General features: G+C 55.9%; 1 protein-coding gene across 4 annotated transcripts in view; it reads right to left on the minus strand.

The window, feature by feature from the left end:
• Window positions 1–5,967: 5,967 nt before the first annotated feature.
• The window catches only part of PRKCZ (protein kinase C zeta), a 99,850-nt gene continuing 80,219 nt past the window's right edge, over window positions 5,968–25,598 (minus strand). For all 4 annotated transcript variants that reach the window (XM_061382992.1, XM_061382993.1, XM_061382991.1 and 1 more), the window contains 11 exons: window positions 24,560–24,612; window positions 23,346–23,534; window positions 20,301–20,398; window positions 12,811–12,897; window positions 11,306–11,441; window positions 11,032–11,119; window positions 9,824–9,943; window positions 8,870–8,949; window positions 8,436–8,525; window positions 6,549–6,664; window positions 5,968–6,356 (listed from right to left, as the gene is read on the minus strand). In XM_061382992.1, coding sequence (XP_061238976.1) covers window positions 6,269–6,356; window positions 6,549–6,664; window positions 8,436–8,525; window positions 8,870–8,949; window positions 9,824–9,943; window positions 11,032–11,119; window positions 11,306–11,441; window positions 12,811–12,897; window positions 20,301–20,398; window positions 23,346–23,534; window positions 24,560–24,612 — 1,145 coding nt within the window. In that variant the 3' untranslated portion in view covers window positions 5,968–6,268. The remainder of the gene's footprint in view (window positions 6,357–6,548; window positions 6,665–8,435; window positions 8,526–8,869; window positions 8,950–9,823; window positions 9,944–11,031; window positions 11,120–11,305; window positions 11,442–12,810; window positions 12,898–20,300; window positions 20,399–23,345; window positions 23,535–24,559; window positions 24,613–25,598) is intronic.

Raw genomic sequence — 25,598 nt, forward strand, 5'->3', positions numbered from 1 at the left:
CGTTGAGTCCTCCTTCCTGTTCCCCGAGGGCCCCGCTCCCCGCTTCCCCTGTGCTGTGATTATGCCCACCCTCGCCGCCCCAGGCCTCGGAGCAATACCGCCGGGTCCCTCCCGGACGGCGGCGAGTGCGCGAAGCTGTGGACTGAGTTGCTGCGCACCGCGAGCGCAGACCTGAACGTGGACGGCGAGCTGCCGCCGCTGCCCGCGTTCCCCGGCCAGGTGCGTGTGAAGTGGTCCCCGCGTGGCCCCGGGTCTCCAGCTGTGCCGGGGCGGGCAGGCGGGCGCGGTCCGACGACTCCTTTTTGCAGGAGCCCAGGCGCAGTCCTGAGCTTCCGCCCCCGGAAACATTCACCGTGGGAACCGAGACCTTCTTCTGGACGCCCTTCCCCGCGCCCCCGCCGGGGCGAGGCGGGAACTCGGGCGGCTCCGACCTTGTGCTCAGCGCGGTCCGGGGGCGCACGGGGTCCCCCCAACAATATGCAGCGCCCGAGCTCCGCGGAACCCCCAGCGCCGAGGAGCAGCCTTCGGAGGAGCAGCCCTCCCAGCGACAGTCGTCAGTGGACGGTGCGATGACCTTGCAGAGCTGTCCCATGTGCCAAGTCGACTTCGCCCCCGGGTGAGTGGCCCCCTAGGCCTCCCTCTCCTCCACTGCCACCCCCGTGGCCCCTGCCCTGTTTGGAAACCACAGGCAGTTTCTGAAGGCTAGGGTACCTTAGCTCAACTCTGGCTTTTTAAAGTGAAATTTCATGCATAGAAAGTTGGCCAAGTGCAGAGGCGGTGCTGATCAGCCGGAGGGCACAGGGCTGGGGGTCTGAAAGTCCCCCTGCAGGTACACTGGCCTGAGACCCTGCTGACAGGCTGCAGCCTCCCAGACACACCCCCTGCAGTGTGAAGGCAGGGAGGCTCTGGCTTTATTGGGGTCCACACTGACACCCGCCGGTGAGACTGCCTCCAGGGCCAGTCTGGGCTGTGGGTCACATAGCAGTTTTTTGTTATGGTCCCTCGGACAACCTTCCCCATGGGTGGACTGCCGGTTTTAAAAATGAAGACTCTGTTTCAGTGTCTAGAGATGCCTTTTTTTGTTTTAGAAATCTGACATATATGCATTTTTTAAAGTAAGGTAATGGAATTTGACTTTGCTAAGTCCCACCTGTCCAGCTTTTGAGCCATGTGTCACATAGCTAAGGACACAGGCGTGGGGGTCAGGACAGCAGGAAGGAGCTTGGTCGGATGTAGGGGATAGATGGCAGGTTTTGGTAGCTGGTCTTACTCTGTGTGGCCTGTGGCCTGGAGACTGTGTTGAATTACATGCCTCGTCCCTGGTTTTTTGGAAACAAAACCAGCCCTAGGGGTGAAGGAAATGGCAGCTGATGACAAAAAGTTATCACAACAGTTACCAAAATGTGCAGCACAGACTGCAGAAAGGAGAAGAAACATGATCTGCATTCAGATATCCAGGCTCCTCCAATGGTGATGTTTCACAGGAACCAAGCCTTTGAGAGCTTGGACAGTTCACTGTGCAGGGAGCGAGGGCGAGGGGGTAGCTGTTCCCAGGAGGACCTGTGGTGAAGCCCCCCAGTAGGCACAGGTCTGCCGTGGCAGCAGGGCAGGTGTGGCGGCTTCGCTGAGATGCCTGTGCTCTGGAGAATTTGTAAAATGTCCTCAGACCCAGCGTTTCACTGAACACACCTCTTACCCCATATTGAGGCTCTTGGATGGTTGCGGGCTGAAGACACCAGCTCCCTTGCCAGTCCTGAGGAAGCCGTGAACACTTTTGGAAATACTAAGTCCTCTTGATTCGTACCAGTTTAGAGAAACCCAGGGACAGAAATATCATCGGAAGCCCTGGAGGGAAATTCATTTTCTTGGCAGAAGATGCCTTTGAAGCTTTCTGACACTGTCAGGGCACCCCAGCCCTGCCTCTCTGTTGTAGGAGCAGCTTTTGTTTTTGGATCGCTTGCTTTTCTAAACAGTCTAAGAAGGGAGTTCCTAAGACTTTGGAAGGATGTTGGAAAGAAAGTTCCAGTCTGAGCTCTTTGAGCAGTCCGCTAAGGCTTGGCAGAGTGCCTCAGCGTAGGTGTTGGTGTGGACGGTCCAGGTCTCCATGCGCCTGGAGTGCTTCTTATACGTTCTTCCCTTTGATTAAGGAGAGTGTACCCTGGCCAGGCCCCACCCCAAGGCTGCAGTGACTTGGGGACCCCCCTCCCTGGGGACAGGCCAGGGCATGAGGGAGCAGAAATGAGTCTTGTGTCTAGAAACACGTTTGCTTTCAGGATTCTGGGTAATGTTTATGACCAGAGGGGGAAGCCCTGCCACCCTCTGAGCAGCGGAGGGATGGGGGCTGGGGGATGGGAGGTGGCTGCTGGTCTGCAGGAGGCACGGACAGCCTGGGTGCTTTGGGCAACCTAGTGCTTACAGGTCACTCAGAACCGGTGGTTCTCCGAGCTTCCTCTCTGACACCGAGGGCTGTCACAATGGTGGATTCCACAGACTGCATGCGAACACCCCTCCAGGTCCCTGTACCACAAGCTCTGGGGTAGTCAGGAAGACTGGCTCCACCTGCCACTTGACAGGAAGATGAGTCCCTGCATTTGCACGAGACCCAGGTTGGCCCGTGGGGTCTCACTGGCCCCTAGGCCCCTTGTACTGCTGGGTGTCCTGGAAGGTCTGGGCCATCAGTCCACACAGCAGGCTTTGGGCTCGAGTGGGATCTGCCTCAGAGCTCTCGTTGAGGGGGTTCTGAGGAAACCCCAGACAATGCTCCCCACTGAGGGACAGCACAGGCAGCGCCCAGACCCTCATGGGCCATCCCCTCCCCAGCAGGGCCAAGTCTGGCCCGAGGTGCATGCCCACCCTCATAGTGACTGCTCTCTAGGGTGAGGTGCCACCCTTTACTCCCTGTCTTTTCCCAGTGGTTGTCAGAGGAGGGAAGGGTCGCCCGGGGCACATGTGATAAGAGCTTCTGCCTGAGAAGGGGTGGGGAAGACCCCGCCCTCCATCTCAGGGTCCGATTCTGCTGAGCCCACCTACACCCTTCACCCGCAGGTGGGTTCTCGGGGTTTTTCAGACACAGGGTCCCGGCCCTCAGATGCAGGCGCTTGAGGAGTCTGGTGCCCTGGGGACCTTGGACCCAGGAACAGGGTCTGGAAAGGCCCTTTCTCATTGGGGGACCCCTGCCCCCTGTTCTGCCAGCTGAGGGGACCATCCTGGGTTTTTGTTATCAGCTCCCAGGAGGGGTGTGAAAGTGAGAGACACATACTCTGGCTGGGTACCCTCCCTGCCCATGACCCTCCCCTCTCCTCTGCTCACAGGCTGGCGCAGCTGGACATCGACGGCCACCTGGCCCAGTGCCTGGCAGACAGCACGGATGACATAGAGTGGTGAGCAGCCTGGCCAGTGCCTCCCCCGCCCTGGCTGGGCCACCTCCTCTCTGCTCTGTCCCCAAAAGCTGCATATTAAAGCACGTCGGCGTGAAGCGCTCGTGTCCTATCTCTTTGTGTTGATACCGAAACACTGAGTCCTTTTTCCTTTTCTGCTGATGCTGAGCGATGTGATGACTGAGGTGGACAGGGCCACCCAGCAGACGGACCAACCCCAGGTGGGTGACAGGGACAGTGTCACCAGCAGTGAGAGTATTTGAACTCAGGGTGGCTTGGGAATGGATGCTTTGCTGACTCCATGAACTTGACTCGGGCTTCATGACCATGTTTGAATTTGAATCCCCAGGTGAACCTGCTCCTGCAGCTGCGGGGAGGCAGAGCAGCCCCTGGAATTTGCAGAGAGGGATCAGGTCAGCCTGCTGACGTCCTGTGTGAGCTTTGTCTTGGAGGCCCTGTGCAGGGGGTCTTCTCTCCTGTGCCGTCAGTCCACAGGTTCTGGAAAAGCCTCATCTTCAGCTCAGCCATGGCTGCAAAAGTCTAAGGTTACCGTCCAGAAGTCAGTATTTTCAAGAAAGGCTTCAGGCAAGCCATGAAAAGACACGGAGGAAAACTCCGTGCACACGGTACAGTGAAAGGCTACAAGCTGAGCAATTCCAACTCTAGGCTGTTCTGGAAAAGGCAGAACGCATGGAGACAGCGAAAAGATCAGCAGTTATCAGGGATTAGTGGGGAGAGGGTATAAACAGGCAGAGCACAGAGGATTTTTAGGGCAGAAAAACACTTTATGACTTGACGTGTCAGTGCAGCCTCTCATTTGCAACAAGTGCACCCCCTGGGGATGTGAAGGCAGGGGCTGGGGAGAAGGGGTCTCTGTCTTCCTCCCCACCAGAAATGGAAGTGAGGGACCTAAAACTGCTCTGAAAAATAAAACTTGTTTTTAAAAAGCATCTTCAGAAGCCTTTGTTCCTGGAGACACCTACTTTTAATGAAAATGACGACAGCACGCGTTGTCATTAAAGTCTTTAATAACGTGCAAGACTTGAGCAGCTGTGGCCCTGGTGGGCATGCCCTCTGCAAAAGGAAGGCCAAGGCCACGGCCCACCACTCACTGTACAAAACCACAGAACGTGTCTCCTGCTTCACAGTCCTGAAGGCGCCCGTTTCCAAGAAACATATCAGAGGACATGCCGTGTTGTGACTGGAACCGCTGGACCCACCTGGGCACATCCTTTGCCTTCTAAATTTATAAAAGCATGGGACCATGCACAAAATCACCCTGGCCAGGAGCCCAGGTTACACATAGGTCTGTACACCAGCAACCACACTGGCGACTAGGAGGCTGTATCTGGCACCACCGCAGCGTTGACATCAATGCCGTAAGTGTGAACAAATCTGCGGCCCCTGTACTGTCTGAGCAGAGGTGTCACTGTCCCTGAGGTGGCACGTGACCCCGTTTGTGGGCACATTGGGGTCTCCCCAGGTGACTGCATAGCCCTCCTATGATGTCACCACAGGGTTACCACACCCACCAGGCCCGGGCAGCCCTGACTCTGGCCCAGGGCCCTCACTTCCATTTTGGGGGGTGGGGGTGGGGAGGTGCAAGTCTCCACGTTCTAGAGGTGCTGGCCTGCCACTGGGGCCTGGCTGGGATGCCCAGGGAGTCTGGGGGCACCAGGGGAGGCTGGTGTGTCTGCGCAGGGTCAGGCCAAGCCAGCAGCTTCTTTATTTTCAACTGCTGTTATCTGCTCCAGGCCGCTGCCACACTGAGAGAAGCGAGGCCCAAGGGTGCATGGCGATGTGGGACCCACACCCACAAGGGACATCCAGGGACCAGTGTCCTGAGGGTGCACAAGGCCCTCCTCCCCACTCTGCCTGGCCTGAGCCACACTTGACAATATCAGGGACTTAAAAAACCCACATGATTTACCTCTTTCTAAAAAACCTTGGGTTCAGCCTTTTACCTAAGAAGGAGGGTGGCCTGGTGGCCCCACCGTGCCCCCTGCAGGTCATGGGAAGGAGGAGGTGAGCCCTGCCGGGAGGTGCATCCTTCTAAATATTTTAAATCTTATTCCTTTAAGGCTAGGGCCCATCATACACATACCCTTTTAATATGTCTAATTCTGAGCATTATTACTCCTGATAAAAATACTCTCCAAAAATCTGATACATAACACAAGACATAATGTAGGCACTGCTTAGTGTTTCCAGAAATATATTTTGTGCAGATTTCTTTTTCAACTTTGTGGGTTTTTTTTTTTTTGGTTTGCGGGTGCTTTGGTGAGCCTTGTTTTAGAACCTCTATGACCCAATTTTCCTGGTCAGTCTAAGGCCCGGGTTGGGACCGATGGAGCCCACCTGGTGAAGGTGTAACCTGGGCGTCAGACCACAGGAACTGCTGACATGCTCGGTATGAAAATACTTGTTAAATATTAACAGGAACTTACCAGGATTTAGAAAATGTTCGGAATTTGTATAAACTCCACTGCGCAGGCACTTACACTCCGGCCATGCCTCCTCCGCGTGGGCCGCGCCTGCGACTCTGGGCGGGTGCCCCCCGCGGAAAAAAGGCATCAGAGGGAAGCGCCAGCATCAGAGGGACACTTTATTCCTCGGGACATTACAGGCCAACTCCAGGTGGAGCAGGTCAGTTCTGCTTCTGTGGAAAGTGTGCACCTTCGAAGTTGGGGGCAGTTTCTCCTTCGGACACGGTCACCGTGGCCCCTGCGGCGCAGGCGCGAGAAGCAAGTTCCTCTGGGCCTGAGGCCCATGGGCCGCACGGGGAGGCTGTTCTGCCCTGGGCACCGGCCCACGCCCGGCCCCGCATGCATGCGCAGGGGTCAGGGCCAGGGCCAGGGCCGTCCACGTGTCCACAACGAGAGCGCGGCGCCTCATACGGACTCCTCAGTGGACAGCAGCAGTGGGTTGATGTACTCGAACCCTTCAAACTCCGACTGGTCGATCCTCTTGATTACGTCCCTGTGGCGCAGGACAGAGGAGGCTTGGTGGGCGTGTTCGAGACCTGGCCCTGTCTCGCCCCGCAGCTAAGGACGCCCCACCCCTGCATGGGACTCCTCCCCAACAAAGTTCAGGACGCCCTGCCTCCACCTGGGATACTTCCTCCCCGCCCCTGCAGCTCGACACCCTGCCCCACCGTGGTGCAGGCCTTACTCGTCGTCAGGGGTCAGCTGCACCGGCTCGCTGGTGAACTGCGTATCGAAGTTGTCCAGGCCATAGTCGTCTGTGATCTGCGGCTGGAAGGGCGGGAGGGCCTGCTTCTTTCCCAGCTGCAGGAAGATATACGGTCAGAGCCACTTGCGCCGTCTTGGCGCTTTGCAAACTCAAACCACAGAATCAAACAGAAGAAAGGGTGCTTAAGTATATACGGCTCGTTTGATGGCCTTTTGTTTTTCTCTAAAGTGTAGCAGAAATTTCTGCCAAAGTCAGAAAAACTCTACTTGAGCTGAAAAGTGCTGGCAGCACAGACCATGAGAGACATACCCCATGCCATCGAGGGCCTGCAACCCCACTCCTTAAACCAAAGGAGGCTGGTTTAGGGAGTTTTAATCTTGGAACCCCGGTGGTAAGAGAGCTGGGGCTTGGTAGGGATACCTATGTTCCACTGGGACCCCTCCTCCCGAGAAGCCTTAAACGGCCATTTCTAGTATTCTAGACTAGTATTCCTAATCCCAAAGGGATGCACGTCTCATCTTGGGGGTTGAGACATAGTGGTGTCTGGAGAGGGTAGAGTCACGTGGAGGAGGTAGAGCAACTCAAGAGTGGTTCCAATCACCGAGGGGGGCGGGCATGGGCCCCCAGGTTCATATACTCTTTACCTCTTCTCCCCTCCCTCCACCAAGTGTGTGCTGCACACAGGTGCTGGGCCAGGCCTGCTCCTCAGACCTCAGATAGAGCCACACTGAGGCATGGAGATCCCTGCCCGGAGGGACCGTCCCAGTCAGAAGGGAAGCTGGAGCCAGAGGACAGGCAGGAGCCAGTCCTCCAGTTGGACCACTGTACTCTCACAGCCGGGACAGCTTGATTCAGGGGGTGGATGACCCCGGCCTTTCAGGACTGGCTGCTGCCTTCCCTTGGAGGGTCCTGAGTGAGCCAGCCTGAAAACCCCTGCCTGGGTGGGGCCTCCACGTGACCAGGTTGGAGACATGGAACTGTCCCAAGGTCCCTGTAGGGAGAGAGCTCCAGCCAAGTCAGAAATAAGCCTCCAGTCCACTTCAGCTCACCCTGTCTTTGCATTGTGGGGCCAGGGCCCTTAGGAACACCACTTATGGCAACAAAAGCAAACTGGGCCTGGAAGGTTGAAACAGGTTCTGTAAGTTTGGGGGATTTGGGAAGCTGAACACACAAGTTCTGCTAATGAAGTTGGTGCAGGAAATGAGAATGTCACAGAGATGAATCCCCCAGTCCCGCCCGGTAGTGTCAGGGCTGAGGCCAGCACACCCAGGCCACCTGGAGAGGCACACCTATCTCTCTCACCCAGGGGATGCAGGAGGGGGGTGCGGAACAGAGGGGATGGGTGGACCCCACTGGCAGAAGGGGGCTACCAGTGTGTGTATGTGCATGCATGCAGGTGCCCACACACCCATGTGCACACTGCGATCCCAGGGCCCCGGGTGGCAGCACTGGGGGTGGGAGAAGGCCCAGACCCAGAAGGTTGAGTCCCCAGGACTGGGTGGGTCAAGGGCCACTGTAGGGGGAGGGGCCACAGCGCACCTAGGTGTCTAGTTGGGACTAGCTAGATGGTTAAGTGGAAGTATCTGTGAGCTGACTCAGGGCGTGGACATGGAGCTCAATCAATGGGTGTATGGCTGTGCTCATCCACCCAAACACACCCCCACAGGACACCCAGCACAGCATGAATTGGACACCCCAGCAAGGCTGCTCTCAGGACCTTCAGGAAGCACTGCCACCAGGGCCTTGTCACAGCCCGCCTCCTTGTTCTCAATCAGTGTTTCCCAATGCACCCCCATTTCCACCCATCCTGCCCCCTGGAGGCCCCTGCCCCCCAGGGAGGTGGGTATCAGGTTCCAACCACTTTACCAGGTCCCAGTCTATACTGCGGAAGAAGGCGTGAGACTTGATATCAGAAAATCCAGTCTGCGGCCGGCAGCCAAGCCTCTCCTTGGGGTCCTGGGGGGTCAGAGTTCAAATGAGGACAAGTCAGCACAGAGTACGGCAGCCCTACTCAGTAGCGGGTGTTAAACAGCATCAGCAAACCATCCATGGCCAGCCCCCGACCCAGGTGAAACTGCTTCCTCCCAACAGGTTAAGCTCCTTCAGGAAATGCCTCCTTGGCATAGTATCTCCTCATTATCTTTTGTCAAGTGTGAATAAGCAGCCATAGGACCACCAAGGAAGGAAGCAGAGTCACACCCACGTCCAGCACTGAACTAGCAGACCAGGTGGTAAAGCCTCAACCCCAGTAGCTGAGGAAGGGCTGCAGCCATGGCCGCTGGGGTGCCACAGGGGCATACCTTGTTTAAAAATCCTTTCAACACGTGGGAGGCCTTGACGGACAGGAACCGGGGGATCCGGATGGGCTTCTCCAGGATGACTGCAGGACCGGAGGAGAGAGTTGTTCCTTCTGCTGCCCCTCCTCCAGCTCCCCCTCCCCACCCCCAGCCTGTCAGCTCTTCCCAGCAGCCTGCAAGGTACTGGGAACCTTTTCCAGGAGAGAGGGTCGCAGCAGTCACGGTGGCCTGGGCCTCTTCCTGCACCCCAGCAGGGTCTCTAAGCCTCAGAGGCCCTGGTGCCCATAATCAGGCATGCTCATGATCAGGGATGAACCAACGGCAGCTCAGCTGGTCCTGTCTTCCCACGTCCACAGGTGCAAGACAACACTGGGACACCTTCCCCATCCACAGGCACAAGAGGGCACTGTGGGACAGCCTCCCCACGTCCACAGGCACAAGAGGGCACTGTGGGACAGCCTCCCCACGTCCACAGGCACAAGAGGGCACTGTGGGACAGCCTCCCCACGTCCACAGGCACAAGAGGGCACTATGGGACAGCCTCCCCACGTCCACAGGCGCAGGAGGGCACTGTGGGGACAGCCTCCCCACGTCCACAGGCGCAGGAGGGCACTGTGGGGACAGCCTGGGTCAACATCCTGGGGGCAGTCAGTTCTGCTCCAGGGGCCCAGATGGCAAGGAGCTGAGGCTGAGCACAGCCCCCGCTGGGACTCAGGTGCACACCGGAGGTGGGGAGAAGGGGGCCTGGACTAAATCAGGACAGATTCTTTCTCATGGATGTGAAAAAGCAGTATCCTCCTGCCCACCATGCTTTGCTCCCTGAGAGCCAGTAGTGGACAGGTGGCCCCACCTAGTCTATGGCAGCCACAGCAACCAGTCAGGAGACTCTTTCACCCCCACTTCTAAAAGGGGAAAACACACAGGGCACGGAGGGAATAGGACATATGGCCCACGCACCTTGGAAAAGGTAGTCTTCAGTGTTCATGTCGGGGTTGTCAGTGATGATGTCGAAGGGGGAGCGGCCTGCCATCATCTCGAACATCAGCACGCCCAGCGCCCACCAGTCCACGCTGAACCCTGAGGGAGAGCCAGGCTGGTCAGGCCAGGATTCTCCATTTGTGCTATCCAGTCACAGGCAACAGCTGTGACCTGGGCCTGGACCACAGCTGAGGCTGGGTGTCCCCAGCATCTCCAGGTGGCCTGGCCTCCACTCTGTCCACCGTCTTGGCGGTTGTAAAGCTGTCTTCATGTGAAGGAAGCCCAGGGACAGCCAGCCGCCCCCGATGTCCAAAGGTGTGAAGCTCTGTCACACAGAGGACCCCCATCCTGGGAGGGCTATAGACTCTGCTCTGGACCATGGCTGCTGTCCATCCTCCTTGTTTGGTTATTAAGTGACTTCAATTGTACTGGCCTCCCGGGTGCCCAGGGATCTGAGGGGGAAGAGAACCTGCCCACCCTGCTACCCCCCAATTTCAATGGCAAAGAAAATATGTGGAACTATTGGAAAGAGTACTTGTGATGGGAAAACAGCAGAACCCAAAAATGCAAGGGGTGTGCACACACAGACACGTATGTACATATGTTCTAATCTCATTTTCATTTCACACCCAGAGGAGGGTGTGGATGCACTCCAGTGTCACAGGGGCTGTGGGTGGTTCTGGTGGGTTTGGGGAACCCACACTCGTGGGCGGCACCAGTGGCTTGGGACCCCTGCTTGGGGCCTGTCTTTGCATTGTCTTCTTCCCAAGCCTTTTGGGCTCCATGACCAGAGGGATCCTGTCCAGTGACCTCCCCAGGGGACACTCAGGTGGACACATGGGACAACAGCTGGGACTGAGGCCAGGTGATGACCTGGGGCTGGACAAAGTAAGGGTGTGTGTTTTAGTGGAATTTGGTCAGGAAACCCTCTTCCTGGCAGCTGGGCCCGCTCCCCAGAGACCCTGGTTAGGACCCCGGCAGGGTTAGCCCCACTAGGATTGCCTCCTTCCCTCTGTGCTCCATCACAGAGTCTCCGGCAGAGGCAGCTCCCAGGGCTCAGGGTGTCCTGGTCCACTTCCGACTCAGATCCAAGTCCCTGGGCAAAGGAGGGTCTCAGGGCTTGGGGTGTCTGGGTGTCCTGGTCCACTCCAGCCTCAGAGCTGAGTGCCTGTCCCACCCGTGCTCACCATACTCTTCTCCGCGCAGGATTTCAGGGGCGATGTAGTTCGGGGTTCCGCAGAAAGTGCTTGTTGTATCACCAGGGCCCAGGCCTTCCTGTGGGGACAAAGCCAATTACCAGGAGGGAGGGCACCCCCAGACACGCCCCCACTAGTGGGAGAATGCAGAGGACTGTGGTCATGTGGAGGTGCCGGAGACCAGGCATGGGTGAGATGGTGCGGACGCCAGGCTGGCCATGACCCTGGGAGGCGGGCGGGTAGGAGCAGTGGGCGGGATGCTCACCTTGCACATGCCATAGTCCGTCAGCTTGATGTGGCCATCGGCATCAAGGAGGACATTGTCCAGCTTCAGGTCCCGGTAGATAATCCCTCTCTCGTGTAGGAAGTTGAGTGCGATACAAATTTCAGCAGCATAGAACCTGGGGAAGGGGCAACACCTGTCATCAGCAGAGATAACCCAACCAGGAACCTGGACAGGAGGACACAAGACCTTGGAATTCTCTACTGATGAGCTCATGGGCCAATAGGACTGGGCAAGACACACGTGGGCCCACAGGACCGGGAAAGACAGGCAGCATCCCTATGGTCAGGGAGACACAACCCAAACCTACCATGAGACACCACCTCACACCTACCAAGACAGCCACTATACAACAGGCCCCCCATCCCCTCGAACAGAAAATGACAAGTGCTGGCAAGGATGTGGAGAAACTGCAACCCTCATGCACTGCTGGTTGGGATGTAAAATGGTGCAGCTGCTGTGGAAAATAGCTTGGAAGGTCCTCAGAACATTAAAAATAGAATTATCATGTGACCCAGCAATTCCACTTCTGTGAATAACTCGAAAGAATTGAAAACAGGGGCTCAAATGGGTATTTGTACCCCCTTGTTCACAGCAGTACTATTCACAGTAGCTGAATCATGGAAGCAACCCAAGTGTTCGTCAAAAGATGAGGATAAAATGTGGTCCATTCCTGTGATAGAATAGGATCCAGCCTTGGAAAGGGAGGAGGTGCCGACACTGACACCTGCTCCAATGTAGATGGACCTTAGGACATGACACGGAGTGAAACAAACCAGATGCAGGAGGATGCATCCTATGTGATTCCACTTCTCTGAGGTCCCTGGAGGAGTCAGAGTCACAGAGACAAAGTAGGAGTGTGTGGGTTGAGGGAGGGGATGTGGAACGAGTGTTTTATGGGGACAGAGCTTCGGTCCAGGAAGAGGAGAAAGTCCTGGCAATGAAAGTCCTGGAGACGAAAGTCCTGGAGATGGTGTTGGGCATGGCTGCACAGCAATGTGAATGTGCCTGATGCCACTGGCTGTGCACTTAAAAATGGTTGAGGTGGGAATTTTATGTTATGCGTATTTTTCCACAATTAAAAAAGGAGAACATGAGCATGTGGGGTTCTTGATTTATTACTTACCTCTCCCCAAAAAGGACCTATGGTGACTCACAGTGCCACATGGAATTATTTTTAAGTGAGGAAATGAGGAAAAGGGAAAAAAGTATGGGAAAACAGGAAAGAGATGTGTATGGGGTGGAAATAAATGCCCCACCCACCTGTGAGGTCGAGGCTGCAGGGGGGAGGGGGTAGCCAATGTGGTCAGTGTCCCTGAGAATCATTTAATAACAAAGATCATCCTGCTGAGGCCGGATGGCATCACTGCGTACACTGAGTGCCGAGGGTCAGGACCAAGGCCGGGTCACTCCCAGGACCCTCCAGGCTGTGGCCTGGCCTCCCCTGCCCCTCCCCCCACCCCCGTGCCTGCCCCAGCTGCACCCACCTGGCGTGCTCCTCGGGCAGCTTCCTCTGCCTCTGCATGTGGAACATGAGGTCGCCCCCGTTGACGTACTCGATGACCAGGAACAACCTGCAGGATACACAGGCTAGGGTTACCCTTGTCCTGAGAGGCCCAGGCAGGCGGCGACCAGACCATCCAACTCTGGGGTCAGTGGCAGGAGCCCCTCAGCTCTGATCCTGATGAAATAAAACTTGGGAGAGAAACTCTTGTCGACCACTCATGTCATTCAACACAGTTATTTACTCTCCCAATGATGCCTTTAGAGGGCTTCCCTGGTGGCTTAGATGGTAAAGAATCCACCTGCAATGTGGGTGACCTGGGTTCGATCCCTGGGTTGGGAAGATCTCCTGGAGAAAAGAACTGTTTCCCACTCTAGTATTCTGACCTGGAGAATTCCACGGACAGAAGAGCCTGGCAAGCTACAGTCCACGGGGCTGCAAAGAGTCAGACACGACTGAGTGACTTTCACTTTTCACTTTCAATGATGCCTGGCCTGCCTTTGGGGTAAAAATGTAAAAATAAAGCAGGGCTGGTGGCCGGGGGCTCACTGGGGCTGGGAGGGCACTATGTGGCTGGTTGCTATGGAAGGCCTCCCCAGGGAGCAGAGGCCTGGATGGTGCGTAGGAAGAGGTGGAGGAGGGCAAAGCTGAGGGACCACCCTGCAAGGAGAGGGGCCCAGCTCAGCTGGAGAAGCCAGAAGGGCGGGTGCACCAGCTGGGGGACATCAGTGACCCTCTGGCCACTGTCTGGGTGGACCTGGGGCAGGGAGATGGGTAGGCTGAAGGAGACGAGGTGCTCAGCCTCCTGGTGTAGCTGGCCTGGAGGGCCTGAGGCAGAGCCCACAAAATGGCCAGTGGGGTAAGCAGTCAGGAGGGGAAGGGCTGGGTGGAACCATGGGAGGGTCCCATGCACCCCTCCTGTGGGACCCACCCCAAGATGCGGGTCCAGAGTAAGAGGGTCCAACACGCTGACTTGGCCACTGGGAATCTGCAATGCTACGGGCCTCCCAGAGGAGGGTGGGGCTGCTGGCTGGAGGGGCCTGTGATTGACAGGCCTCTAGGAGGGTGGGGCAGCAGGGTGGGTGGGGGTGCTGGTGGGAGGGCCCTGTGATTGACAGGCCTCTAGGAGGGTGGGGGTGCTGGTGGGAGAGGCCTGTGATTGATAGGCCCATTCTCTGGAGGCAGGCAGGGCTCTTCAGGTCCCTAAACAATTTACCTTGTGGTTTCTTTCCTTGATAGGATCCTCCTCACATTTAATAAGGTTCTATTTTCAAAATTAAATTCACACACGAATTCCCTGAAATGCCCTGCTGAGGCCAGCTTGTGGATTTTTAGGTAACAGTTCCTCTGGGTATGGAGAGGGGCAGCTTTCAGAGAGTCGAGAGCACAGAGGGAGCCCTTCTGAGCACTGGCAGCCCGTCTGCATCACCGGTGCGATGATGGCGATGCCCAACACGTGGAGCATGTGAACAAGCTACAGACCGCCTACCAAGCCTGTGATCACATATTTACACAAGAAACAATTCCTAAACGCACACAGCAGACATGGAGACTGAGGACTGAGTACTGGGGGAGCAGCCAGAGCTTTCCATGTGGTCCTGCAGGGCGGGACGGCTCTCATGCTTGGAGAGGGCCCAGTGACCCTGACCCTGACACTGGGCGGTCTGCACTGTAGCTAAGTTTTACTCACACGTTTGCCTGTGGCTGCTTTCACGCTACAACAGAGGTGAGAGACGGAAAAGGCTTGCCGATGTGGCACAAACAGGACAAGGATGGCTGCACAGCCCCCACAGACCTTCGCGCGCTGTTCCAACATGTGTGCACGTTGAACCCTGGCAGCCACCCTGGGGGAAACGTGCAGGTGCTCAAGCCCTGGGGAGAGGCCCAAGGCCTCGCCACTAAAAAACAAGAGCGTTTATTCAGAACGCTGTGACTTCAAAGAACAGGACGAGATTTGCCACGGTGATCAGGGATGGCGCTGCCCCAGGAGACGTGTCCACCCTACGTGGATATTCCCCAGGGAATGGACGGTGGCCGCCCACATGGACAGAAAGAAGTGCCATCTTGGAGCTGGTGACAGACACCAACATGAGGCCTCGGGGAGCAGAAGAGATGTTTAAAACCCGAGAAAAGTAGCAGCAATGGTGGCTTCTTCTCTGGATCTGGAGGAAAGCCTATAACAGGGGTTTCACAGAAGCCATGTGACTGCAGTGGACACGGAGGCACACTTGGCTGGTCTGTGACTGCCACCTGGGGCCCCGGGGCTCAGGTAAGTCGCTGATCAAGAAATTCATTTAATCCGCAACACTGATCAGCTGTAACAACAGGGCAGAGTGGGTTTTTTGTTTTTCTTATTTTTTTTGCCATGCCATGTGGCACATGGGTCCCCAGTTCTCTAATATTTTTTTCCTTTTACAGATAAACATTAACACTACTTTTGACATTTAAAAAAAAATGTATCCTGGAGTCTAGTTGACTTACGATGTCGTCTTAGTTTAGGTGTACTACCTTCAACATTTCTGTGGAGCAAACCCCTCAGGAGCCACCAGGGGCTGATTCACTCCGATGATGACACTTCAAGTGACTCCGATAAGCTGGCTGCTGTGACAAACACCCCAATGTCCATGGCCGAGCACAGCCAAGGGCCCGTCTCCGGGCTCAACTGGCTCTGCCAGTGAGCCCCAGATTGCATGGCTTGGTTGGCACGTGTGTGATGCCAGGACAGGAAAGAAGTCTCCCCCAGGGCCGAGACAGCAGGTCACGTTTCCTTAGTACTTAACTAAATGTACAGAATATAGTAAAAACTCACAAAACAGGATTAATCAAGAGCTGGAGACAGAAAGGGGCGTAAACACCACAGTCCACTCCTGGGCCAGAGACCAGGGCAGGAGCCAGGCTGCAGAGTGGGGGCCAGAGATGCTACCCACCTGACCCCTCACCCAGGATAAACCTGGAAAGCCGGCCCCTCTGAGGGCTGAGGTGCCAGGGGGCAGGAGGGACCACCTGAGCGCTTTCCTCATCTCAGGGCCAAGTCAGCCCAGCCTCCCTCCCCTATGGGGTAGATCACCAGCCTCACTCAGAGGGGACCCAGATGACACGGGACAGTGCTGAGATCAAGAGTAATGCCACCAGCATCTGACCACACCCACTCCCCAACCCGTGTCTGTCGATAAGGCTTTACTGGAACACTGCCTGCGTCCGTCTGCACCCCAGTGAGTAGCTGTCATAGAGACCATGTGGCCCTCAAAGGTGATGCTACTATCTGGTCTTCTGAGAAAAAGTGCTGACCCCCGGTATAAAAAAATAATAAGAACACAGTTCTCACAACTCTCACAAAATGTCAGGTGCTGTTCTAAGCACACCTGTGTATGAAACTTAACCCAAGAACTTCATGGTAGGTTCTAGGGGTTTTCTTATTTTAGACAGGTACATTGAGATGCTGGGAGGTCAAGTAATTTTCCCAGGACTACAGGTACTGTCTATGAGATCCGATACTGGGTGGCTTGGAGGAATCCAGAACCCACACCTGGAGCCCCACTTCCAGGTATAAACCCCCCAACCACAGGGTGGCCACCCCCGTCCCCCTGAAGCTAGGGGACAGAAGAAAGGAACAGAGGAAGCAGACAAGGGCCTGGGCTTCTGATAATGAAGGACAGATAAAAAAGGAGGTCAAAAGCCAAAGGGGCATCTCAGGATGGACCAGGCTTGTTCCCAAAGAAAACACAGATCAGAAACGCTAGGCAACCCCTGGACCCACATGGTCAGAACCTGGTCCCTGACTCAGAAGGATGCTCACATGATCCTGCTTGCTCACTGTGAGCAAGCAGACCAGACAGAGACCACAGCTCAGGGACAGATACTGACAGGAAATTGATGACACCAGCCCAGAGAAACCTCCTTCTGGATGAGAGGACAAACAAGCCTCCAGCTCCCCGTAAAGGACGTGTGCCCACCACACCACCCAACACATGTCCGAGTTCCAGGGCGAGTGCGACTGGGCTGAGTCCAGCTCAAATGCAGGTGCCCTCACATGTGAAGGATGCCTGGAACATGAACCGCACGTTCACAGGAGACATGCCTGATGATGAAATCAGGCAAAGTAGGAGAGACCAAAACAGCGGAGCAGCTGCAGAAGGACACTGAGGATATCACTACCTAGAAAATGTGAAAAGTACAGCGAGCAAAACTGGGCAGCAGGGAAGCCACCTTCTGAAATGCCCTTCTCCCCACGTGCGCCCTCATGCTGAGACCCTAGCCCATGGGGTCGGGGCTGCACGTGGACCATTTCAGGGGATCTGCATGGAGAACAGAGGCTGACGTGGCTCCGCCCACACCCGCTGTCACTCAGCACCCCGCTTTCTATTCTGAGTTTAAATTATGACAGGAACAAATGCTCTACCTTTTGAAAGTACTATGACTCATGCTCCTAGGGAGGGGGCACCTGGCCTCTCAAGGTCAAAGCTGATTCCTCTCGGGGTCACAGCCTCTTGTGCAGGTTCTTGCATCGCAGCCGCTGGTGTGTCCTGTGAGTGCTTCCGCCATCTCCAGGGCCCCCAGGAACCAGTTCTCCCCAACCCCCATCAGGAGTAGGTGATCAGGCTGGACCCTGTGTCTGCTCACTGCAGACCCACCTGCTCCTCTTCTGATAACTGCTCATAAGAAGCTGGGTCTTATTCGCCAGGTTTTTGCTGCTGGGAGCCCACAGGCACAGCTCTGCTTGAGCAGGTGTCCACCGTTTGGCAGCACTGCAAGGACTCAGTGGGCCCCTGGCTCCACAGCAGGCGCTCGGGGGCAGACAACTCATGAGGAGCCTGGAGGAGGTGGTGCAGCAGCCAGCAGGTGCCCCGGCCACATCCCCACAGCCGTGCTGAATGCCGTAGGCCTTGCTGCCCCCTGCAGTGTCCACTCTGGTCTGTGTGGGGGTCCTGGTGGCTGCACTTGTCAGATGCTTTCCAACTCATGGGGGGTTCTATGTCAACAATGCCATCCACAGACTTGCAAAGGAGGTCTGCCCCGTGCAGACCCCTCCCGGCCCCCCAGCCAGCTCTGCACTGGGCATCTGTCCATCCCAAGGTCCCCGTCAGCCAACACGTGCAGGACCTGGAACTCCTGTGGGCACGTCATGACCTCTTACTATTTTCTCATTAATCAGACAGTCAAGCAAACTCTGACATACGCTCACTGTGCCTCTTTACCGAGAATATGGCTGCAGTTAGAGAATCATCCTTTAACACTATGACTGCCCATGAGGTGCCAGGATCAACCAACTGCTCAAAGCATGCCTGGCCCAGTTCTTAGGGAGTTCATACTGAGGGGCTGGGTCCAAGAAGGCACCGAGAAACAGCCTGGGAAAGACACCTGCCCCAACCATCCAGGTTTCAGGTGCTTCTAGAGGTTACTGCCGGGCTCTGTACCGTTGGGCTTCCCTGGTGGCTCAGAGGTCAAAGCGTCTGTCTGCAATGCGGGAGATCTGGGTTCGATCCCTGGGTCGGGAAAATCCCCTAGAGAAGGAAATGGCAACCCACTCCAGTATTCTTGCCTGGAGAATCCCATGGACAGAAGAGCCTGGTAGGCTACAGTCCACGGGGTCGTAAAGAGTCGGGCACAACTGAGCAACTTCACTTTCACTTTCTGTAATGTTAGAGGCAAGGAAACTAGATACAGACGATAACTGCTCCAGGGTGCCTCCCAGCTATGGTGCTGAAGGCTCTATGTGAGTCTTCTCACGGCGGTCTGGAAAGGCAGTATCATGCGTGCCTGTATCGTGGGGATCACACAGGAGTGATCCTAACTTTAATGCACCTGGGAGCATGTGAACTGGAGGGTTGCCAGGGCGTGAGCTCAGAGGGTGCCGTGCTCCCAGCAACAAAGCTGTAAGTGAGGCTGAAATATCTGACCCCTGTCTGTCCACACTCTTCATGTTCCATGTAGTAAAGTTAACAGAACATCACAGTGAAACCCGTTTTAGAATCCATTTAGAAAGAGTGAAGTCAGGAGCACTCCCTCTCTAGGGTCTGTCCCATATCCCAGAGACCGGTCAGGGCCAAACAGAGGCATGGAGAGTACACCAGACACAAGTCCCAGGCTCTCCATGCACCCTGGGCTGGGGAAGAAGAGGTGAGGAAAGGGCTGCGCGGCAAAGATGGACAGACTGGGATGGAGCCTGGTCGCAGGGCCTCATCCACACGCCTAGGAGCCTGGATGTTTCCCAGAAGCAACTGGGAAAGTGGTCAGAAGTCTCAGATCCGTGTTTTCAAACACGGCTCGGTTTCTGCATGGGGGAAGTGACAACCTGGTGCCCCAGGGACCGGATGCCCCGAGAGGCTGTGGCCAGGATTCAAGGGGAGGAAACAGAGGTGGCTGAGACCCTCTCAGGAGGCAGAATCACTGAGCTTGGGGACAGGGCTGGGGGACATCTGCAGACCCGGGGAAAGGCCAGTTCTGTGGGAACAGGGGGTTGGAGATGGGGGAGGTGAGGGGGCACACGGGGGCGGGGGTGACTCACTGCTCGTTACAGGGGACCCTGAGCAGAGACAGTGAGCACAGTGGGGCTGAGACCGCCCTGCTACACGCCGACTCCAGTGGAGTCACTGGCTCCCTGCGCTGATGCGAACCCTCCCCAAATGGTGAGCTTGCCTCACGCGATCACGCTGCATCTGCCCTGGACACCTGCTGCTTACTGGGAGCCTGGGATTTGGCATGTGTTAGGTAGAGGTGCCTACATGACTCACCCCAGGTTTCACGATTCCTTTCAGAGGAATTCAAGGAGTCCCGTGGGACCCCATGCGGAGGGACTCCGGCCAGTGCACGCTTGGGTTTCTCCCAACTTTACCTCGAGCATCTTTGCCTTTTGCCAATTTTGCTTTATACCCTTTCCCGGAAGTAAGTCTCAGTCTTGAATTCAACATTGTGTTAAGTCCTGTGAGTTCTCCTAAGTCACTGAACCTGTGCGTGGGCCCTGAGGACTCTGACCCAGAACACAGTACTTTTTCAAATAAAACAAATTGTGTAAGTTCAAGTCATCTGGCCAAGAAAATTCCAAATTGAGTATATGCTGAATGTCATAGACCAGTAGTTCCAACCATTTTAAAGCAGAAATCTAACACATACAAAGCTTTTAAGTGAAGCTCCTGGTGTTTATTACTTTACTGCACTATCAGTGAGACCCACAAGTACAGAGACAGACCTCCCACTCACAGGGCCATACCAGCATCCAATCCCACACTTGTATCCCATACAGTGGGATGTGCTCAATAAATATTTTGCAAATAGAATCAAAGAATTTAGCTTCATTTGTATGAAATTCAAGTCATATGACACCAGCTGAGAACAAAGTTAAGTGATGAACCAAAAAGCCTCGACACTTGCAAACGGGAGGGCCCCGCAGATAAGAGTGGAAACCTCACGCCAACTTAGCCTCTCTGCAGTTCAGACTAGAGAGCAGCAGAATCCCAGAAACACCCCTTATCTTACCGACTTGTTGTCTGGAAGCAGGAGTGTAAGCCGACCAAGAAAGGGTTGCTGGATGCCTGCTCAAACACGTGCTTCTCTGTCTGTACCCAGTCAATATCCTGAAATAGAAGCCAGGGAGTGTGAGTACTTCACAGACATCCTGGGGAAGGGGAGGCAAGAGAGGAACTCTGCCAACTCTGCTTGAGGGGAGACAACGCAGAGAGGAAAGAAAACTCCCACTGAGACATTCTCCATCCCCACCACTGTCCCCGTTACCATCTGCCACCTTCACTGTCATCACCATCATCCTCACCACCACCACCACCACCACCATCACCCTCACCACCACCACCACCACCACCACCGCCCTGACCACCATCTCTATCCCCACCAGCATCACCACCACAATCACCAACTCTATTACCATCAGGATCATGACTCATCAGTTATCACCATTTCTACCAAAGCACCACTAAAGCCACCATCACCAGCTGTGAGCTGGCCTCATGTGTTGCCCATGGTGCCGTGGAAGGTTCGTATTATCATCTCCACTGAAGACGGGAGGAACAGAGAGTGGAGGATTCCCCACACCCCACACTCATCTCCCAAGCACCAGCTCCCACAATCGGACTGTCTCCCTCACAGTCCACGCTGAAACCTGGAGAAAAGTCAGCTTGACAGTCCCAGCTTTGGTTCCATTCCAACCGGAGAAAGAGCTGCATGAGGCCCAGGCCCCCAAATTCCCTAAGTTAAACCCCTTCTTTCAGGGAAAGTGAGAGGGAATGAGATGTGTTCAGAGTAGCCTGCCTTCCCCCAAGGAATTTGGGAAAAATTAGCAAACTCTCAGTGAGCACACATTTGGAGGGCCAAAGATCATCTGGGTTCCTCATCCTAGGCTGGGTCTTGATCCCTCTGACCTCTATACCCCCCGAAGAGATGCTCTGGGAGGAATGGCTTCATCTAACCAGCCCTACCCAGCCCAGCTCTGCTTGCTCATGTGATGGCCACCTGGCATCTCCACTCAGAGTCTCAAATGCAGAGCCAGCCTTAAACACAGCCCTCAACCGTCCCTGTCTGTTCTCTAAGGCACCTGGCCACCCAGGTGCTCAGGAAGGAAACCTCAGTGGGTGCACGATACCCCTTCCCCCACATGGAGGCCAAACCGCCCCCACCCCTGGTCTGCCTTCCTCCCGCCTGCTGGACTCCCCAGGCTGTTGTAACAAAATGCCACAGAGGGCTGGGCTTTAACACTCCAGATTGCATCCTCTCGTTGCTTTGAGGCAGAAGCCTGAGCTCAGGTGTGGGCAGGGCCACGCTCTCTCCCAGGTGCCCACGGAGGGTCGTTCCTGCACCTCCAGGGGTCTCTGGCTCCTCTCTACCTCCCTCTTAACAGCTTCACTGTGTCTTTCCTTCTTTCTGTCTCAAATTTTCCCCTGCTTTTCTCTAAAAGGACACTTGTCCCTGGATTTAGGGCCCCTCCAGATAATCTAGAATGACCATCCCAGGATCCGTAATCACTTCTTGCCAAATAAGGTCCTGCTCACAGGTTCCAGGGATCAGATGCGGGCCACTCCTCAGTCCATCGACCAGGACCCAGGCCCGGGGCCACAGGATGGCAGAGTCTCACAAATGCACACAGCTGGCCCCTCTGCCAACTCCTAGTGTTTCATTCTCCTGAGACCACGTCAAAGTCCAGGCTCCAGCCCTGGCCCTGGCTATGTGATGATGCCAGGATCAACCACAGCAGTAACCCTCCCTGGAGACCTCTCCTCTCAGCATTCTAGAAAGTGCCCCACCCCCAAAGACACCATCAATCCTCCAGCCAGCTGTGCACTGGGCGGGGACTTGGAATCACCTTGCAGGGCTGTGACCAGCAGTGAAGACGCTGGGCCCCACACCTCCCCGAGGCTCCGCTTCCTCAGCTGAGAGGTAGGTTGCACCAGCTCAGTTGTGAGCTTAGCACCAGGGGCTGGCGGCCAGCTGGGCGGTGTGTGCACTGCACAAATGCACTTGCTGGGAGGGCAGGTGGGGACATGGTGAAGCCCTGGCTCTGCCCTCTGAGCTGCAAGCCTGGGCAGCCCTGCCGTGGCCCCCACTCCACGTGTATCAAGTCGTCTCACAGTGACATCATCATTGCTCCCTCTGAAGTCACTCTGCTTCTAAGGGACGTAACCCCCATTCAGGGGTCAAAGAATAGATCAAAAGTACACAGAGCCAAGAAGCCCATGAAAAGGCATTGTGCTGAATGCCTGTCAAAGCCACTAAACACCCGCTAGGACAGCAATAATCAAAAAAGAGAACACAGCCAGTATCGGCAAGAATGGGCAGAAGTGGGCCCTCGTGGCAGAACACAGCCAGTATCGACAAGAACGGGCAGAAGCGGGCCCTCGTGCATTGCTGGTGGGAATGTAAAATGACACAGGGGAAGGCGGTTCAGCTGTTCCTCAGAGCGAAACACAAGATGACCCTACGACCTGGCAGTCCCCTCCCAGGTGAACACCCAGAGGAGTAAAAACAGGGACTCAGCTGCACAGACGTTTACGGCAGCCGGAAATGGAGACAAGCCATGTGCTCATCAGGGACGGACACACACGCCAAACGGGGCCTGTCCGTAAAACAGAACACAGCTGAGGCCTAGAAGAGACGGAGGTGTGCCGCGCCTCGATACACTTGGGTGGACCATGAGAACGAGATGCTCCGTCAGAGAAGCCAGACACAGAAGGTCCCACAGCGCATGGTTTACATCCATTTACATGTAGCGTCCAGAACAGGCAAATGCACAGAGACAGAAGTGGCCGGGCGGCTGTGGGGCTGGAAGAGACCGGGGAAAGACTGCTCACGGGAGGAAACGTCGCGGGCTGGGCGGTAGCAATGGTTACCCAATACCGTGAATGTGCTAAAAGTCACTAAACTGTACACTGGAAAGCGGTAAAAGCGCACATTCTGTTCTGTGCGCATACTTGCACGCAGAGGAGCAGACAGGGAGGCCTGGCGTGCTGCAAGCCGTGTGTCTCAGAGCTGGACACAACTTGGCAACTGAACAAGTGGGAACAGATGCAGTCTCACCTCATCGTCATGGACCAGCTCCTTCTTTACCACCTTCATGGCGTAGACCTGGTCGTTCTTCTTCAGCCGCACCAGCAGGACCTTGGCGTAGCTCCCGCGCCCGATGACCCTGATCAGGTCGAAGTCCTGCAGCCCGAGCCCCTGAGATATCTTGATCCCGTCCATCCCGTCGATGACTGGCTTGAGGTCCTGATGGGGGTGGACAAGATACGAGGAAGCGGGAAGGGACTCATCATCCCCCATGCCCTCCCCACCCAGGAGCAGGCCCCTAGAGCTTCTGATGGAAGGAGCAGAGATCCAGGAGCCATCACCAGTCACAGGTGGCCCCTCTGTGAGCCAGGAGGGATGCTCAGGGCCAGCCTGCCCTGACTGCTGAGGAAGTGACCATGGGCTCACACACCCCAGGGCCATTGGTGCTGGGATCAGCTCACCTGGCCCTCCCCAGGGGGCACAAAGCATAACCTGCTAATGCCTCGGGAGACCCGCCACAGCAAGCGTCACTAGAAGCGACCGTCGATGGCAGGGAAAGGCCACGTGCGCCCCTCCTGAGGACTCTCTGAAGAGGGTTCTGTACTGGAGGAAAGGTAACTGAGTGCTCCTGACTCATTCCAGACACAGACGACCAGGAGAAAGAGCTCAAGTCCAGAGGGAACAAGGACCTTGGGAAAGGTGTGGCCTCCCCAGGTGCTGCGAGGAGGTTCAGTGGATGGAAGCTCCAGCTGGAACCGCCCTTGCACGGGACCAAACTTCTCAGAGCCTCATTTATCACCCAGAGTCAAACTGTGCTGTTGTGGTTGGTAATATAAAGTCCCTACTTGTTCAAGGGCCCCATTCCTGGCGCGGAGCTCCTAACCCCAGGGGGTTCCGGGTGCAGAGAGCCAGCAAAATGTCCCTTTGTCATGTTAACGAACCGCCTCGAGGGAAGTCTCTAGGTCACCTGAGGGTATGGCTGGTTGCCAGGGGAACCAGTCCTGGGATTAGAGGGTCAGTCCCACCTCCTGTGGGACTTGTAGCAATTGCCTCTGTGCTAAATGTCTCTTAAGACTTTGCAGACCTGTGACCCTGACGCCTTGGTGTATGCAATCCCTGATGCCCACCAGGCTGCGTCTCCCCGGACACTCGTAGTTCACCTTTAAGTTCCCACAGTGGCCCCAGAAATGAGCTGACGGACCTCTATAACAGAGACAGACACCGACGAGCCACTTTCTACTCACCTCAGCATCATCTTTAATGTTGTCATGTTTCCGGGTTGAAGAAATATAAGCAACTGGTGAAGAGGAAGGAAAAAGGTGGGGCGGGGGGTCACAGGCATCATCAGGGATGTGGCCCAGGACCCAGGGACCCCATGGCCTCTGGCCCTCTGTGGACACGCAGTGCCGGGCCAGGCCAGGCCCCCTGCTGCTCAGGGGGCAGGCCTGGAGCAGCTGCTTCTGCCTCAACTAGAGACTCGGGAGAACAGTTTCCAGAGCCCACCCCCACCTGCCGACTCTCAGCTTCTGGGGCTGAGGCCTGGGAATCTGCATTTGTGACAACTTTCCCTCATGGTTCTTCTAGAAGTTAGCGGGCAGAAGGGTTTGATGTCGAACCTTCCAGTCTCTGTTCTCAGAGTGTGCAGATGGGTGGGTAGACAGGTGGGCAGGTGGATGGATCGTGGGTGGATGGTGTGTGGATGGTGGGTGGGTGGATGTGTGTGGATGGTGGGTGGGTGGATGTGTGTGGATGGTGGGGGTGGGTGGAGAGTGAGTGGAAGTGTGTGTGGGGATGGTGGGGATGGGTGGTGGGTGGATGTGTGTGGATGGTGGATGTGTGTGGATGGTGGGTAGGTGGACGTGTGGGGGTGGATGGTAGGTGGACGTGTGCGGATGGTGGGGGTGGGTGGTGGTTGGACATGTGGGGGTGGATGGCAGGTGGAGTATGTGGATGGTGGGTGGGTGGACAGTGAGTAGACGTGTGCGGATGGTGGGGGCGGATGGTGGGTGGATGTGTGTGGATGGTGGTGGTGGGTGGAGAGTGAGTGGATGTGTGTGGACGGTGGGGGTGGATGGTGGGTGGATGTGTGTGGATGGTGAGGGTGGGTGGAGAGTGAGTGGACGTGTGTGGATGTGGGTGGACAGGTGGGTGGTGTGTGGGAGTCTCCTTTACATAAGGTGCTGTACTGCTTTGTGCTCTGTGGCCTCACATCATCCCTGGGGAAGGAACAAGTGATTATCGAGTGAGGCCTAGGCTCTCGTACACCCTTGTGACTATGCACAG

The sequence above is a fragment of the Bos javanicus genome, chromosome 16 (assembly GCF_032452875.1).
Source record: "Bos javanicus breed banteng chromosome 16, ARS-OSU_banteng_1.0, whole genome shotgun sequence".
NCBI lineage: Eukaryota > Metazoa > Chordata > Mammalia > Artiodactyla > Bovidae > Bos > Bos javanicus.